The sequence below is a fragment of the Hippocampus zosterae genome, chromosome 17 (genome assembly GCF_025434085.1).
Source record: "Hippocampus zosterae strain Florida chromosome 17, ASM2543408v3, whole genome shotgun sequence".
NCBI classification, from domain to species: domain Eukaryota; kingdom Metazoa; phylum Chordata; class Actinopteri; order Syngnathiformes; family Syngnathidae; genus Hippocampus; species Hippocampus zosterae.
Genome location: NC_067467.1, coordinates 1,731,315 through 1,746,442, shown reverse-complemented (window position 1 = coordinate 1,746,442; position 15,128 = coordinate 1,731,315). Strand labels below are relative to the sequence as shown.

Here is a 15,128-nt window from a genome sequence, read left to right as displayed (position 1 = left end):
CCTCTCTCTCTTACCCTCTCTCTCTCTCTCTCCCTCTCTCTCTCCCACTCTCTTTCCCTCTCTCTCTCTCTCCCTCTCTTTCTCTCTCTTTCCCTCTCTCTCTCTCTCTCTCTCTCTCTCTCTCTGCCTCTCTCTGTCTCTTGCTCACCCACCATGGTTTTTGGGACTGTGCACCATTCTCTTTTTGCACTCCTGGCCCCACGCCCCCTCCCGCCTCTCTGGCTTTCTCCACTTGCCTCCTTTCTGTCTCTTTGTGTTCCTCCTCTCTCTCTCTCTCTCTCTCTCTCTCTCTCTCTCTCTCTGTCTCTCTCTCTCAGCGTGGTGTATCAGGATGGGTTTTACGGCGCCGCAGACTTATACGTAAGTAAACTGACTGGCCAGCAGCACGAGCTCCGTTGCCCTCCTCTCACAGCTTTCCCTCCTGCTCTTTCCCTCTGGGTGCGATTCGGCACGTTGGTCCCGTCATTCGCGACACAGAGCTTGCACGCTCGCACTCCAGACTCTTTTGGAAATTGCCCGTTTAGATTTCAAATGGTGTCATTTGAGCTCATGGGTCATAGTTGGCCGACCGAATTTGAGCGTCTAACAAAAGCCTGCTCTGTGTGCGGATGAAGCGGCGTTGCGGGTGTACCAACAAAGTGTGCGTGTCTCCAGGTTGACAACGGTTGTTTCTGTTTTCTCTATAGACTAGTGTTTCAGGACTCAGTCCTTAGTCCCAGATTGCCTCAGGTAGGGTCAACTGAACACCAAAGCCACCGTGTGCATTGCTTTCCCCTTACTCCCTCCTCTGACCTTACAGTCATCTTCTGATCTGGTCTGGAACACATTGTCTTTTCGTAGATGTTCTCCTGCTTTAAATTGTGCTTTTTTTTTTTTTAAACTAACTCACTGAATTGTACACTTTGATCGTGGGGTCTTGACTAAAACACTAAATTGTTCTCCCCATTTCAGTAGAGAGCCTGATCTCATCCGGTTGACTAGATTTTGAGGAATTGACGACCACTCTGATTTTGTTCTGCATACAAAATGTAGCAAAGCATGAAAAAAAAAACAAACAAAGATGGCTTGATACAAACTTGGAAGTTTCGGCGTCCTTCCTTTGCAATCGGAGGTTTCCGTTCACGGCGAGGCGCCTGCGGCGAGACGCCCCGAAGTTAAAACGGAGAACATGGTCTCTTCCGGATGGTTCTTTGAGCATGTGTGCCGCATGCGGACCAGCTGCGTTTCTGCTAACCACCACCTCCACTCTTGCACTCATCCGCAAGGCCTTGCTTTCTCACGAATAACCCAATCTTCTCCACCCCGCGCGGCCGTACATCCGAGCCTCTGTTTTGGAGCGGCGTTCTTTTTTTCCGCTTTGCCGTGCCGTACTCGGACCGGGCTCGCGCAGGCGTTCGTCGCCCGTTTTATTTCTTTTGCGATCGTAATTTTGGTCGCGCGCCCGGTCGGTGTTCGATGGTTTTCATTGTCAGCGTAGGCGTGTGTGTAAGTGGTGTTGTCTGCGAGTGTGTGATCCTTTTTCCAAGTCTCCCCCTCTCTGTTTCCTTGGTGCTTTCCACCGAATCCACACGAAAATGATCCATGTTTGAAAAACGATGCAATTGATGTGTTTGTATTCGTACTCTGCATACAAACTGTTCATGATGTGCGTCACGTGCCTTTTTGAACTGAACTGTTGGGGAGGTGGGGGGGTCCAAGATCACGGCCATTCAATGTTGGGTTTCCGCCTTGTCGCTAACGAGCAAAGATTTCCCCAGATTCTCTGAAACTTGATGATATAAAGTCCCTCAATTGTTTACAATCGTCCATTGGTAAACGTTCTCACCCGTATTCCATTTTCATTTCTATTTTACGTCCCGTCGCGACTTCATTGGAAATCTGTCTTTGTATTTTCTAGTCATTTCCTTGTCTAAATTGAAAACTGAGAAATCACGGCCGCCGTGGAATTCTTGAAAACAACGCGTCTCACGGTGACCTACTGACCTTCCTTCGCACAGTACCCGGACATAACGAAAAGATCCTGCCTGACGTGTTTTTTTGCACGTCGTAACCCAACAGTCCGTCTGGGAGTCAGTTGTGTTGCGCGTGTGTCTCCAGGGAGGCTATCCTGCAGCCGCCGCCGCTGCCGCCGCCGCCGCTTACCGCTACACTCAGCCCGCGGCTGTAACCGGAGCAACCGCCGCAGCTGCCGCGTACAGCGACAGGTGAGGACAGACGCCAGCAAACGCGCCGTACAAAAGAAGTTGAATCACGTAGAAGGCGGAATACTTCCAGGAACGAACCGCAATGTATATATTGACGGCAACATTACGCTGTGTTTGTGCTTCTAGTTACGGCCGAGTTTACACGACGGATCCATACCACGCTTTAGCCCCTGCCGCCGCCGCCTACGGAGTGGGAGCCATGGTGAGCGAACGCACGCAAACACAAGCTGCATTTTCGACGTATGCGGATGCAGTTGTCGATGGCTTGCAAAAATAGAGAAGAGAATTCTGGCGTGAATGTTTTTGCTTGCTGTTGCATGGGCTGCATCTGCCGTTTTTGTGGATGATTAAATTATGAAGCTGAACCGGACAAGCTTCCGGGCGTTTGCTGTTGGCCTTGCCACTACAAGAGTTACAAGGCTTATTTAAAAATGCGCTTATCGATTTTTTTGTCTGATTTCACCACACCCCGACGATACCGTGGTCTCTCTTGTCTGTTTCAGGCCAGTTTATACAGGGCGGGGTACAGTAGGTTTGCTCCCTACTAAAGCCACAAAATTACACCCGAGGAATTTCTTGTCTCTCCAGAAGCCTTTTTTTTAAGCTCTTTGTTTGGCAGACGCACCCTTCCGACTTTCTGCTGGTGGACTACAGTGACAACCTCCTCCTTTTTTTTTTTTCTTCCCCCCCCATCTTTTTTTCTATTGGCAAGAGAGATGGTTGCCACATCATCACTTCTTCTTTCCCCGTCCGTCTGTCTGACAAGGATCTAACGAAAAAGCTCTGGGCACAATTTCTGAACGCTAACGTTTTTAGAAACACTATTGGATCCGTTGGAAAGAAACTGCTCCTGCTTGATCCTGCGCACGACACACTACAGCGTTTTCTCCAACTCCTCATTAGAACCCATTCTCAAGTCCCTGCGCACCCAATCCCACGGTGTCCTTCGGTGATTGAGCTGCCACAAGAGCAGCATCGCTTGTAAAAGCGACACTAAAAAAAAAAAAACATCTTGAAGACAAGCGACGTCCCTCTGCTTTGGCACTGTGGCGCATTCGTCAAGCGCAACTAACGCGACTGACAGGAATTGCTCCTATCCCCCGCCCCAAAAAAACCCCACCACCCAAATCATCAACTTAAAATGCTCAATTTTTGGTGCAATCCCCAAAACGTTTCTCTTTCACCACAATATGTAATGTCCACAAAAAAAAAGTTTTTAAAAAGTTTTTTTTTTCTTCTGCGTTACCTCAACATTTTTGCTGCCATTCTTATTTAACATGCCTTTATTTTGGGTCACCACATCATTTCGTTGAGTAAATGTGTCAGCTGAAATCATTTTGCTCATCAACTACCAACACTAAGAGGAGGAAGCATGATTCTCTCCCCCCCCCCAAAAAAAAAGACTCTTTTGATTACCTTGTAGCTCCAGCAGTAATGCGGTGACTGAACCATCAGATGGATGGAGAGGAACAGGACCCCCCCCCCACCACCACCACCTTATGAGATTTAATAGACGAGATGAGGGGAAAACAAACATCTGCATTTTGGCGGATAAACTGACCCCTGACCCCCCCTCCCCCCTCCCTCCATTCTGCTGGTTTCATGCAAGAAGCAATTTCAATGTTTTTATCCGTTTCTGGACACAACGAACAATAATTTTGGCAGTACATATATATATATTTTTTTTCCAGTTAACTCCTATCATCCTGTCTCTGATTTTTGTAGGAGGCCTGGCCAAGTTTGTTCCATGTACCGGTAATCCACCTCCGTATACTCGCACTATGTTATTGTTATTGTTTGCCTTTTTTGGTTCCAAAGATTTTTTTTTTCTTGTTGTTGAAAAAAAAAAAGCACACTTTAGACTTGATATATTTCTCTCTTTTTTGTGGTTGTTTTGCCTGCACTTGACTCTGATATATTTTTTAATCTCTGGGTTTAAAATGTATTTTTCAAGGTTGAAACAGTCCAGTGCTGTCCGCAAGACACATTTCAAAGGTTTGCAGCACCTTTTGGGAACCTGCAATGAATACAAGTCACAGATTTTTTTTTTTTTTTTTGAAACACATGGTGATAATTGACTTTTTTTTTTCTTCTCTACATTCAAACTGTTTTGCTGCAAATCCAAAAATGACAGAAGTTGGAGTCATGAGGGACATTTGGCGAGAGGATGGGATGTTTGGAATTGCCAATGCGAGAGGCAAAGGGACAGGACTGCGTTTCCACTTTGGAACAATGGAACGTTGTGCGGATGGCAAACATCAGGAATATTGAGGTGAAAATTATTAATCCTATAACTGACAGGACACCTTTTTTTTTCTCATTTCGGAGTTGCTCGTGGAGCAGAGAACCCTGTGAGGATGTTTTGTATGATTGTGACACTGAGTGCTGTAGTGAGTATTTTTGGTGCGCTCTTTATTTTTTTTTTTTGTCTTATTATTCCTTACAAGTATTACCACAAGTGTTGCTATGCATGCTTTCCCGGGAGAGGAACCGAACTATTTGCTTTGTGCATGAATTCTAGTCGGGATTGCTGGAGGACGAGACGGCGGAGGTGCGCGAGCGATGTGTTTGTTTTATGACGTAGCGAGACGAAGGAACAATTTTGGGATGTTCCCTGATTGAAGATGAGGGAGGAAAGTCAGAAAAAAAGTCAAAGTATCCGAGCCCAAAGCTGATTGCGCTCTGCTTTAATATTTGGCTGATCTCGGCCAAATGCCTCAGAGGTTGTCACGGTAATCAGATATGTCATATCAGATATGTTGAAAGTTTAATTTGGGATGTCCACCGCCCCCGCATTCCTCCCCCCTGCGAGTTTCCTTTTGTAATAAGTGATAACAGTGCTGAGACAGACCAGACCCACTGTGGGACACTTCAAAATGTTGCCCGCCAGTAGGAGGGGGGAGGGGGGGGGAGAAATATTGATGTTGGGTGCACCAAGCATTCTGTGCTTTTTCTTTGGATGGGATGTTATTTAAACAGCTGAGCGGGGGGTGGGGTGGGTAAAAAAAAAAAAGCGTAACAATTTGAATGCTGGAAGCCAACTTTACACACAGCTGGTCTTCAACTCTGACCCCTGAGTCCTTGCACTGTGCTGACATCAAACTCGATGTTGGAACATTGTGATCGGGATGAAGGAAAAGCGTGTGAATTGCATGCGGCCTCTTTTCTGTATCACATGCTGTCAAAAGGTCGCATTTGACAAAGTGACTTTTCATTTCACTCTGTATTTTCTCACCATGTTTGATTTTGCCATCCTTGTATCTGCCTTATGTTTATTCTCCATTATTATTGAATGTATATAATAAACGGTTTGGTTTTTATACTGCTTTGTGGATATGAGTGATTGCTTCACCTGGATGCGACGAGCGCATTTTCCGTTAAGTTGCACACTCGCGCCGTTTTTGTTTGCGCCGCTCGAATGGTTTTATCCAATCGGGAGAGAGAGCCTATTTGTCATAATGCGAAAGGGAAATGAGCACACGTTTCCATTCACTGCTGTGCGGTCTTCCGATTCCACCCGTCAGGCGCTTTCTTCGCAGCACACGAGCTCATATGACTCAGATGGCGAGTATTGTGCACCATTAATGGCTGCTTCTCGACTTTTGCTCTGCACAAAATCGACTGCGTCTTCCTCCATCTCTCCCTTTTCTAATGTTTGCTAATGGAGAGCCGGGGGGGGGGCAATCTGGAAAGCATCTTTCGCTGTAAATGTGCCGCTAATGGCTACGAATTGGTCGGCTGTGTCGACAAGTCTTGTATGGCTGCTAATTGCACCGATGCGCAAGGGGACAATTGGCCGTTTGATGGGAATTCTCGCCGACTGATTGGAGGGGACGACTGAATGTGTTTGATAGGAGGGGATTTGTGAAGTCATCATTGGCCTTTGCACGTTGCGCTGTCTCTATAGCAGGGAGAAATGAAGTAGAGATTGATATCCGTCTTTCATCCATCCATATTCTACTGCTTATGCCGTTCGGGGTCACCGGTGACCTGATATTTATTCCATCGAATTTAACTGGGCTACAACCCGATAATATCCTGTAGGTTTTACACACGCAGTATTTTTGGGGTCGATCAGCCGGTTTTAAACATCGATAACCCACCGCCCCAAGTCGAGACAGAATCATTAATCTTACAGTTTATAGATTTATGTCACGTAGAATTGGTCAAATGCAATGTGTGGAATGTATTTTATAATTTTTGTAGATCTTTTTCGTCTTCTTTTTTATGTATTCATCTTAAAAATATTTAAAATGTCGTCAGCGCTCAGTTTTTGTTTGTTGGTGTGCAAACAATGCCCCCATGTGGTTGAACCGCGGCATTACCACACTGAGGCATGCTTTTTGTTGGCTGTTTGTGCACCATCGGCACAGTTCGTTCGCGGGATAACGTTCCACCCAAAAAGAAAGCAGGCTTTACATATCAAGAAACCTTTATTGACAACGGTAACGCGTCTTTAAATGTACATTTACGCTGCACCCACAGCAGCCAGGAAGTGTGCTATAACATGGCACGTGACGATGTTAATGAATGAGTAGGACTTGAGGAATCTAATCTTGTGCTTGCCTGCCCTTCTTTGCCTTTGCTAATGTCTACTGATTGACAGTTTCCACCCGTTCTATCACCTCAGGGCTGCTCTGTATGCCATCTTGTTGAGAATAGATCTGCATTTGCGATGTTGCTTTACAGGTTTGCGTGGAGATGCAACAGCAGCTCGAATCATGACGAGAACCATTTGGAAGACGACAGGATTATGTGCAGTATCATACACGGTATTATTCATATTCTTATTTGGGGTTTTCTAATCTCAGAGGAGAACTCGGCTTTACGCACCGCTGTATTCGGGTTGCATGCGTGACACAGAGAACCGACGCGCGCTTTAGTACAGAGCTGCATAGATTTACATAGTCATTTACAATCAAGTTACACCAATCTGTATAATTGTAATTCTTTTTACAGGTTTGTATTTATATTTTTCTTTGTGTGAGGACGGATCGGAGTCACAGGATTCTCAGAGCGGCGTGAGGCGTTTACCAAATTTGGATTCATCGTTACTCCTGAAGTAGACTATCATACCGCCTAAAACAACCCTCATTATAGTATAGTTTAAGTACATATTTCATTTTTTCCCCATCTTTCAGTCACACAGTATTTATAATTAGGCCATAGTAAAAGAGCATCTGTTTCATGTACTTGTATGTGCAAGAAAGATTTTAAAATTGTCCATAATATTCGTCATATGGCTCTCTGAAGTTGGTGCTCTGAGGGCGAGGAATGCTATAATCTTTATTGGGGTCAATTTCCTGCAACACACACACGCACACACACACGCACGAAACATCAGTGCAATTACAGTAACACTTGTTAAACGGTGCTGTCATGAAGCATACAGTGTGACTTAACAAGGGAAGGTCACTGGCATTTACATGTGAGATGGTGAATCCTGACAGTTTATTACTTACGGTCATAGAGAATCCGGACTCGTAGGGCGATCGCAGTGTTGGATCAGATCGCCCGCCTGAAGGGAGAAATGTCACACGTTAGCACATATCTGCCGTGCATTATTCACTCCTGCTGACAACTGAAAACATAGAAATACTGCATTGTACTGCGACATGTTTTATTTTGTGTTGTTTTTTCACGATCGTCTTAAAATTATTTACAGAATACAGTAATATGCAAATGTGTTTATTCCGGAAGGAATTCGTTCATTATATACACCGAGTACATTTCAGAATGTTGATCACTTCCTAGTTTCTTTAATCGAAAAATCGTTTTGGATTATTTCTTTTGTAATGTGCCTTTTCTAGTGTGCCTCCATGAGAGGTGAGCGGTGTTGCCATTTGATGCAAATCGAAGTCCTGCTGCTGCCATTGATGGCTGTGCGGTAACATTAGCATTAGCATTAGCTGGCGCTAAACTGGCTTGCCGCATGTCACTCATGCTTTTTTTTTTTACCCCATTTAATGTGCCTTATATCTGTTTATTTTTTTGATCACATTCGTATCCAAGTTTGTACAACCCCCCTGCCCCATCAACCCCTCCCCCAACCGCTATCGCTAAACCACAGTTTAGCATTAGCTGGCGCTAAACTGGCTTGCCGCATGTCACTCATGCTTTTTTTTTACCCCGTTTAATGTGCCTTATATCTGTTTATTTTTTTTTATCACATTCGTATCCAAGTTTGTAGAACCCCCCTGCCCCATCAACCCCTCCCCCAACCGCTATCGGCGAGTACGTTTTGGCTCAAAGGTGGACGCTGTCCACACCGATTTCCTTTTTCTACAATGTAGCGCCGGCTAGTAGTGAGCAGGACAGACTGACTTGATGTCTGATTGTTTTGCCTGAAGTATCGATGACGGACATCGGCATCCTTCAAGACTACCCGATATCTTGAAATAAGGTCTGCCTCTGCCGTTACCTGGTATGGATTGTCGCCCACCGTATTTACGCTCAAGACGCTACGCTAGGCTTCTTACCTCTTCCGTTTTGCGGGTCATTCTCAAAGCTTCCATTCTCCGTTCCCGCTTTGGGACTGTTCAATCCTGGGATATCGGCACTGGGGCTGGTCCAGCCCGCGAAGCTCAGGGGCACCTCCCTGGACTTGGCCTCCCCCCTACACAGGAAGGCAATTTGCGACAAGCCATGTCCCATCAACAACACCCAGCCGTTGGCGACCAAGGCCACGGCGAGCGTCGGGTCGTCCCACTGCGGCCGCCGGCCCGACTTAGCATTCCCTCTGGTGAGCATCGCAATCCACGCCGCCCAGATGCCCGCGGAGAGCAACAGCGTGAGGAAGAGGAGCACGGCCTGTTGGCGACTCTGCTGGTGGGTGGCCCCCGCGTAGCTGTAGCTGTACGTGAAGCAGGAGCGACACAGGAAGTGCGCCGACAGTATCGAGCTGATGGCCAGGAGGCACAGGACGTAGATCTGCAGCATGACAAACTCGTCTTGGCTGTACTCGCACGGCTTCTTATCGCGCACCAACACCACGACGAGCCACTCGGTGGCGATGATCACCTGGACGGCGAAAAGCCCCAAAGCCATGGCGGGCTCGCCCCAGCCTCTGGCGGCCGCGTAGCCCAGCAGAGCCAGGCAGTGAGCCAGCAAGCAGGAAAAGGCCAAGGCGAAGAAGACGCCGAATAGGAAGAGCCTGGCGGGGCACGTCTGAGGGCTGAGCCGGATGATGAAGGAGAAGGTGATGGCGAAGATCCCACCCGTGGCCAACAAGAACATGGACACGCAGGCCACCGTGCCTCCGATGTTGCTGCGTTGCTGCCGTAGGAAGACGCAGACCCACAGCGACCAGATGAGGAGGCCGAGCAGGAGGGACATACTGAAGAGGAAGCCCGAGGAGGCCAGGGTCTCCAGGATGATGCCCCACATGGCTCTGCGGTCACACAGGTACCTATAGAGAGGATCGAGTCCCGGGCGGCAACCCGAAACGGCCTCCCTGAAGGTGCCGTTGGAGGAGGAAGCGCTCGCGCTCCCGTTACGGGTTGCGCTCGTTGATGTTGACTGAGTTAAACATGTCGAGGGGACGCGCAGGAGGCACAGAAGTGCGAATGCCAACTTGGGATCCTCACGTAAAACCGCTGGACTCATTTTGGACCTTTGGTGTCCTTGGATATTTTCTCTCCTGAAACGAAATGCAACCTTTGCGTTAAGGAAAATCCAATCGACCGGATTTTGGAGTGTGGCTGTGGGAATTGTTATCTGGATGTCGTTGATGTTGGACCTGAGCGAAAGCCTGCCTGACTATCTCCTCCGAGTTCATTCCAAAGTTATCGGCTCGGCTTCTCCCACATTAAAGTCATGGAAGCGCGTTGACCTTCCTTTGAGCAACGGGGCGCGGTCATACAAACAAAAGCTGCTTCAATTGTGAGAGGAAAAGTAACAGGCGGAGGGAAGACGGAAAACATGTCGGAACACGGACGGGAGCTTCGAGCGAGGGCCACTAAACGAGATTGTCGTCCTTTCGCGTGAACTGCTCAGTATCGGCTCAAGACTTGGCACAAAATGAGGATTCAGACGGCGGGGCGAGTCCATTAGATTTGTTTTGCGGTGCAGTTTGAAGAGGCCGTGAAAGATACTCCCTCCAGATAGTCCAGTACCGGGTACGTTTCACTTCCTGCTGGCTTCTGAGACGGCCTTTGTTTCATTGGCATGTTTAAATACGCTCTTTATTTGCATCAGTGGATTGATATGACACAGGCTGTCCAAAACAAATGTGCCCCCCACCCCACCTCACCCGCCACCCGGCATTGAACGAAAACTCCATCCATCCATCTTTCACAGTGCTTCATTTGGATCACAAGTGAGCTGAAGCCGAAGCCAAAGCCGGCTGACTTTGGTCGGGTGCCATTTTAGAAAATGCTAAAATGGCCGCCAGTCAATCAGAGGCCAGATGAGGACAAACAAATATTCACGTGGCTCCGGCGGAGTCTTCATTTCACCTCACATCTGTTTTGGAAACATGGGTGCTCCATAACTTCACACTACCACAGAACCAAAAAAAAAAACTGAAGGTAGCCATTTTCTGTTCCTTGACGATCTTTAATGTGATGTCTTCATAAATGAGCCAGAGGGCACAAAGTAGAAAGAAACAATTTTTTGCGGTGTTTTGAAGATCATTTTTTTTCGTCATTTGTATCTTGGAATATATGCTCCCTTCTCACTTTAACTCAACTTGGATAGTGTGTCGCAAATGGCCCCCGGGCCGCAGTTTAGAAACCGCTGTGCTCATCGACTGCCTTTCTGATGCATTGCTCAAAGGCCGACCGTTTTGAGCTTTGTATCCGCCGCTTGCCATTTGGATCTCTCGACTCCAGGTTACGCAAAAAGAGCCAAAATTAATAACAAGAAGCGACACTTACCGTTCAATCCTTTTGTTTACCGCAATCCTTTCCAGACTTGTTGCAAGGCACGATTTGGTTGCCGCATGGATGCCTACTCAGCGTGTAGCCATGTGGACGTCGCTCATTTGGGGCACTGGCCGCTCTAAGATAATCGGGGGGGGGGGGGGGGGACACCAGAGGTGTGGACGCCGCGGAGCCACTGGGAGTGGAGTGCTCACACCTGGGCAGCACTACAAGAAACCCGCATCCCTCCTCATACTTTTCCTTTCTCCCTCCTCCCGTGTCCCGCCGTCTATAGGTGGGGCTCGCACACCTGGAGGAAACGTGCACACACACAAAGGGAGAGTTCATTCCTGCACGGTCTCCCTGATTGGCCGCAGGATCTACCTGGAGTGAGTGAAATTCTACAAACGTGATTCTTAATCCGAACCTGCCCGAAAAGCCGGGGATGGGGCGCGGGGGTGGTCCGCAACCGTTGCCGTGGTTACACTTATCACACAAGAGTAACAATGGCTGACGGTTGGATAAATTTGGCCTCAGGGTATGTCGTGTCCAAAAAATGAGAGCGCCGTTCTCTTACGCAAGACCGCCTTTTAAGTCGTGTCGGGACAAGATGGGATGTCGGCGGGTGTGTTTGCTTCGATCCCAGCTCCTGATTCCAAACAAAACCCGTAGCAGTGCGGAACGCGGGCAGAGTTTGTTTTATGTTAAAAAAAAATCTTTTGGGGGGTGTTTTAAAATGCTCAAAGCAAAGCGATTTACGACTTTGATGAGATCCTTGCGAAGCGTTCCGACATTGTGTTCGTTGACGCGGATGGCAGAGTTTTATTTTGGAAAGCAAAAAGCAAACCATAGCAACCCGAGTGTGGGGAAACTTTGGTGACGATGACTCATTGGGACAAAAGCTGCAATGTTGTTTTCATGATTAATTACGGTTAATCGCAGAGTCCTCAAAAAAAAAGACGTGACGCAGACTGAGGCTTTGGGGCTTTTAGGGGGGGCATTTATCTTTTATGTTTATGTTTATTTATTCATATTACAAGGCGGTGATTCACAGACTACTAAAACGACTCGACTATATTGATTTTATATGAGGTGGTGCTTTTCCGGATATGCTTGGATGCGGATGAAGGTTAGCACGTGGGCTTCACAGTGCAGAGGTACCGGGTTCGATTCCAGCTCCGGCCTCCCTGTGTGGAGTTTGCATGTTCTCCCCGGGCCTGCGTGGGTTTTCTCCGGGTGCTCCGGTTTCCTCCCACATTCCAAAAAAAACATACGTGGCAGGCTGATTGAACACTCTAAATTGTCCCTAGGTGTGAGTGTGAGTGCGGATGGTTGTTCGTTTCTGTGTCACATTTGCGTTGAGAAGCGAGGTTAAGGCTCGATAATATATCAACAAACAATCGATACGCGTTTCCAATGACAAAGGGACACGGTGAGTTCTGAAAAGAAAGCCATTTAATGCCACTATTAGGACGCGTCAGTTCACGTTACGTTGGCTCTGTCGTGTGCTTGGAAGGACGAGAGCATCTGAAAGGGGTTAAAAGGGCATTGTCATGTTGACGCTCTCCTTGCAGCCCGCCATGTTTTCCCGTGACCTTGTGAAGTCGGACAATGCGGCATAACAAGAAAGGAAATACAAAAGGGTTACGCCGGGAAATAAGGTACCAAATATTGACCCTTAAAATAACCAGCTAGAAGCAAATCAAACTAGTTTCGACCAGTTTTTCTCGCGTCCTTTGGCGTGGGTTGGGGTGGTGGCACTCTATGAATGTAAATGGAGGAGTCGGCAAGGAAAAGGGGGCGTGAAGTTTTCTCGTCAATCTTTCAAGAATATGATATACTGTAAACAGTATGATATGTATAATAATATAGATATAAAAAAAGAGTGTAATTAAGATGACCCTCTACGCAGTAGAGTGACGCAAGAGGTAGATGACGAGAGGGGCATTAAGGGGACGGGGGCAGCCGAGCAGGGGGCGGAGAAGAGGACAAAGAGGAAGAGCGGCTTTAAATGATGCCGTATTTGGCCAAGTCGCTGAGCTCCATGTCGCCGAAGGCTTCCCACGGGCACACCACCGTGATGTCCGTGCCAAGACCCTCCATGCCGGGGATGTCGTCGCCGAAGCTGCAAACGAGGGGAGGGGTACAATCAACATTTTGTTTTGTTTTGTTTTATATTCATTCATTCATTCATCTTCCAAGCCGCTTGATCCTCACTAGGGGCGCGGGGGGTGCTGGAGCCAATCCCAGCCGTCTCTGGGCAGTAGGCGGGGGACACCCTGAATCGGTTGCCAGCCAATCGCAGGGCACACAGAAACGAACAACCATCCGCGCTCACACTCACACCTAGGGACAATTTAGAGTGTTCAATCAGCCTGCCACGCATGTTTTTTGGAATGTGGGAGGAAACCGGAGCACCCGGAGAAAACCCACGCAGGCCCGGGGAGAACATGCAAACTCCACACAGGGAGGCCGGAGCTGGAATCGAACCCGGTACCTCTGCACGGTGAAGCCGACGTGCTAACCACTGGACGACCGGGCCGCCTTATTTTATTTTATTTTTATTTTTATTTTTACCCCTTCTGGCCTGGTTTGGGGGCCTTGCTCTTGAACGTGCGAGTCTGCCTCTGCTTGAATTTGGGTGGGCCCTTCTTGGGTGTAGTGGGGCCGGTGGATCCACCAGGGGCCAGGGCGCTTCCTGCCGGTGGGCTGGCGTTCATTGTTCTCTAAAAACAACAACAACAACAACAACCCCAAAACTTTAAAAAAAAATTTTAACTCAAAGAACACAACCAGTTTTTGTGGCTTCCCCCTCTCTGCCTGATTCCCTATAAATAATCCTGTTAGCATCTCTGCGCTAATCTACACAGATTATGCAGCCGCTTTTCAACCCCCAGATTAACTCTAATCCCTCTTTGATCCGCTGAGAACTAATTTGCTCTTCCTCGACAACAAGGATGCTTGACCGTCCACTACGTTTCGTACGGCTGCCTGCGAAATGGAGATTGGCGGGACCTGATTTGAACTCATATCGCACATGGTGTCACGTAGTCATGCGACGCAGCGCGTGTGGAATTGCTGCCTGGGATCCGCATCAAGATGTTGCGATTTAAGAAGCACCTGTTTCCGCGACTGCTCGGTCCTCTACACCTGTCACGACCGATTTCTCTTTTGGTTTGCGAGATTAACTGCTTTTCTTTTTTTTTTCCTGCCCTTGCGTCACATCTTTTCATTCCTCACAAAAGTTTAATTGAAAATCATCGGCATACACGCTGTCATATTTGATTCAACCCTGCTACGAATTGAGACGTGCCGTAACAATCTAACATTAAGACACATAAAGTTCAAAAGCATTGCCATCACGCATCCCGATTGTTAATTCTCACCTGTTGGAGATATCCCAAGGAGGCCGCCGCTGATCTCTCCTTCCTCCTGCTTGTGTCTGTGTCATTGGCCGTCGGCGCCGATCTTTTATACCTTCATCTCTAATCCCTTGAGGCGCCTCTTTCCAGTCACGTGGTCACCAAAGGTCGTCCAAACTCCTGCAGCACTCCCTCAGGCCTTGCTGTGTGAACCAAAGTCACAGGTCAACCTGTAACGATTTGATCAGGTTTATCCCTCTAAAACCTCAGTACGCCTGTCATGAGATTTGCAGGAAAGAGGAGGAGAAGCTTCTGGTCGCGTTTCAAGTCCATGTGCTCCGCTGAGCTCCCACATGCTTTTTTTTTTTTTTGGTCCACTAATGTTGACACGAGCGCTTTTGTGACCTTGCACAAAAGAAGAAACTCTTTAGTTTACGGTGAAAATACAACGGTCAACAGCAGCACAAATCGAGTGTGAGCCAAGTTAGTTTTCTAAATAATGATTTAAATATCGTTTTGGTTGGACAAGTTCGATTTAACTACAGTGTTGTGGAAATTGAAATGTCTGTTATTAATGCAAGAACATGCAAAGTTAGGTCGTGTTTTCTGTAAAGACTCGACTTTATTGTTTTGACTGAAAAGTTTTAAAAGTTATTCAAAGGAATGAGTGACACATACTGTAGTATCTGCATCCATGCCAA

At 47.5% G+C, this 15,128-nt stretch overlaps 3 protein-coding genes and 1 long non-coding RNA gene across 9 annotated transcripts in view; 2 read left to right on the top strand and 2 right to left on the bottom strand.

The window, feature by feature from the left end:
• The window catches only part of LOC127589378 (RNA binding protein fox-1 homolog 2-like), a 30,442-nt gene extending 24,918 nt beyond the window's left edge, over positions 1 to 5,524 (top strand). For 3 of the 5 annotated variants that reach the window (XM_052048514.1, XM_052048512.1, XM_052048515.1), the window contains 4 exons: positions 318 to 360; positions 2,098 to 2,204; positions 2,331 to 2,406; positions 2,708 to 5,524. In XM_052048514.1, the coding sequence (XP_051904474.1) occupies positions 318 to 360; positions 2,098 to 2,204; positions 2,331 to 2,406; positions 2,708 to 2,752 (271 nt within the window). In that variant the 3' untranslated portion in view covers positions 2,753 to 5,524. Of the gene's footprint in view, positions 1 to 317; positions 361 to 686; positions 730 to 2,097; positions 2,205 to 2,330; positions 2,407 to 2,707 lie in introns of those variants that run through there. The other 2 variants (XM_052048513.1, XM_052048516.1) reach the window with 2 other exon arrangements.
• Positions 5,525 to 7,362: 1,838 nt separating this feature from the next.
• Positions 7,363 to 11,464, bottom strand: LOC127589379 (G-protein coupled receptor family C group 5 member D). Of its 2 annotated transcripts, none has more exons than XM_052048518.1 (4): positions 11,081 to 11,464; positions 8,684 to 9,843; positions 7,667 to 7,722; positions 7,363 to 7,507 (listed from the first exon to the last, which is right to left on the bottom strand). In XM_052048518.1, the coding sequence occupies exons 2-4, from the start codon at positions 9,807 to 9,809 to the stop codon at positions 7,418 to 7,420; spliced, it is 1,272 nt and encodes a 423-aa protein (XP_051904478.1). In that variant the 5' UTR covers positions 9,810 to 9,843; positions 11,081 to 11,464; the 3' UTR covers positions 7,363 to 7,417. The 2 variants fall into 2 exon arrangements, with proteins under 2 accessions (XP_051904478.1, XP_051904477.1); XM_052048517.1 differs by having other exon boundaries at positions 8,684 to 9,838; positions 11,077 to 11,462.
• Positions 9,915 to 11,222, top strand: LOC127589403 (uncharacterized). The gene is made up of 2 exons (XR_007959385.1): positions 9,915 to 10,268; positions 10,533 to 11,222. It is a non-coding gene; the product is annotated as an uncharacterized LOC127589403 (long non-coding RNA).
• Positions 11,465 to 12,502: 1,038 nt separating the features above from the next.
• pde6hb (phosphodiesterase 6H, cGMP-specific, cone, gamma, paralog b) lies at positions 12,503 to 14,627 on the bottom strand. Its single transcript, XM_052048533.1, has 3 exons — positions 14,452 to 14,627; positions 13,643 to 13,791; positions 12,503 to 13,190 (listed from the first exon to the last, which is right to left on the bottom strand). Exons 2-3 carry the CDS (start codon positions 13,783 to 13,785, stop codon positions 13,073 to 13,075), a joined length of 261 nt encoding a protein of 86 aa, XP_051904493.1. The 5' UTR covers positions 13,786 to 13,791; positions 14,452 to 14,627; the 3' UTR covers positions 12,503 to 13,072.
• Between the last annotated feature and the right edge of the window lie 501 nt (positions 14,628 to 15,128).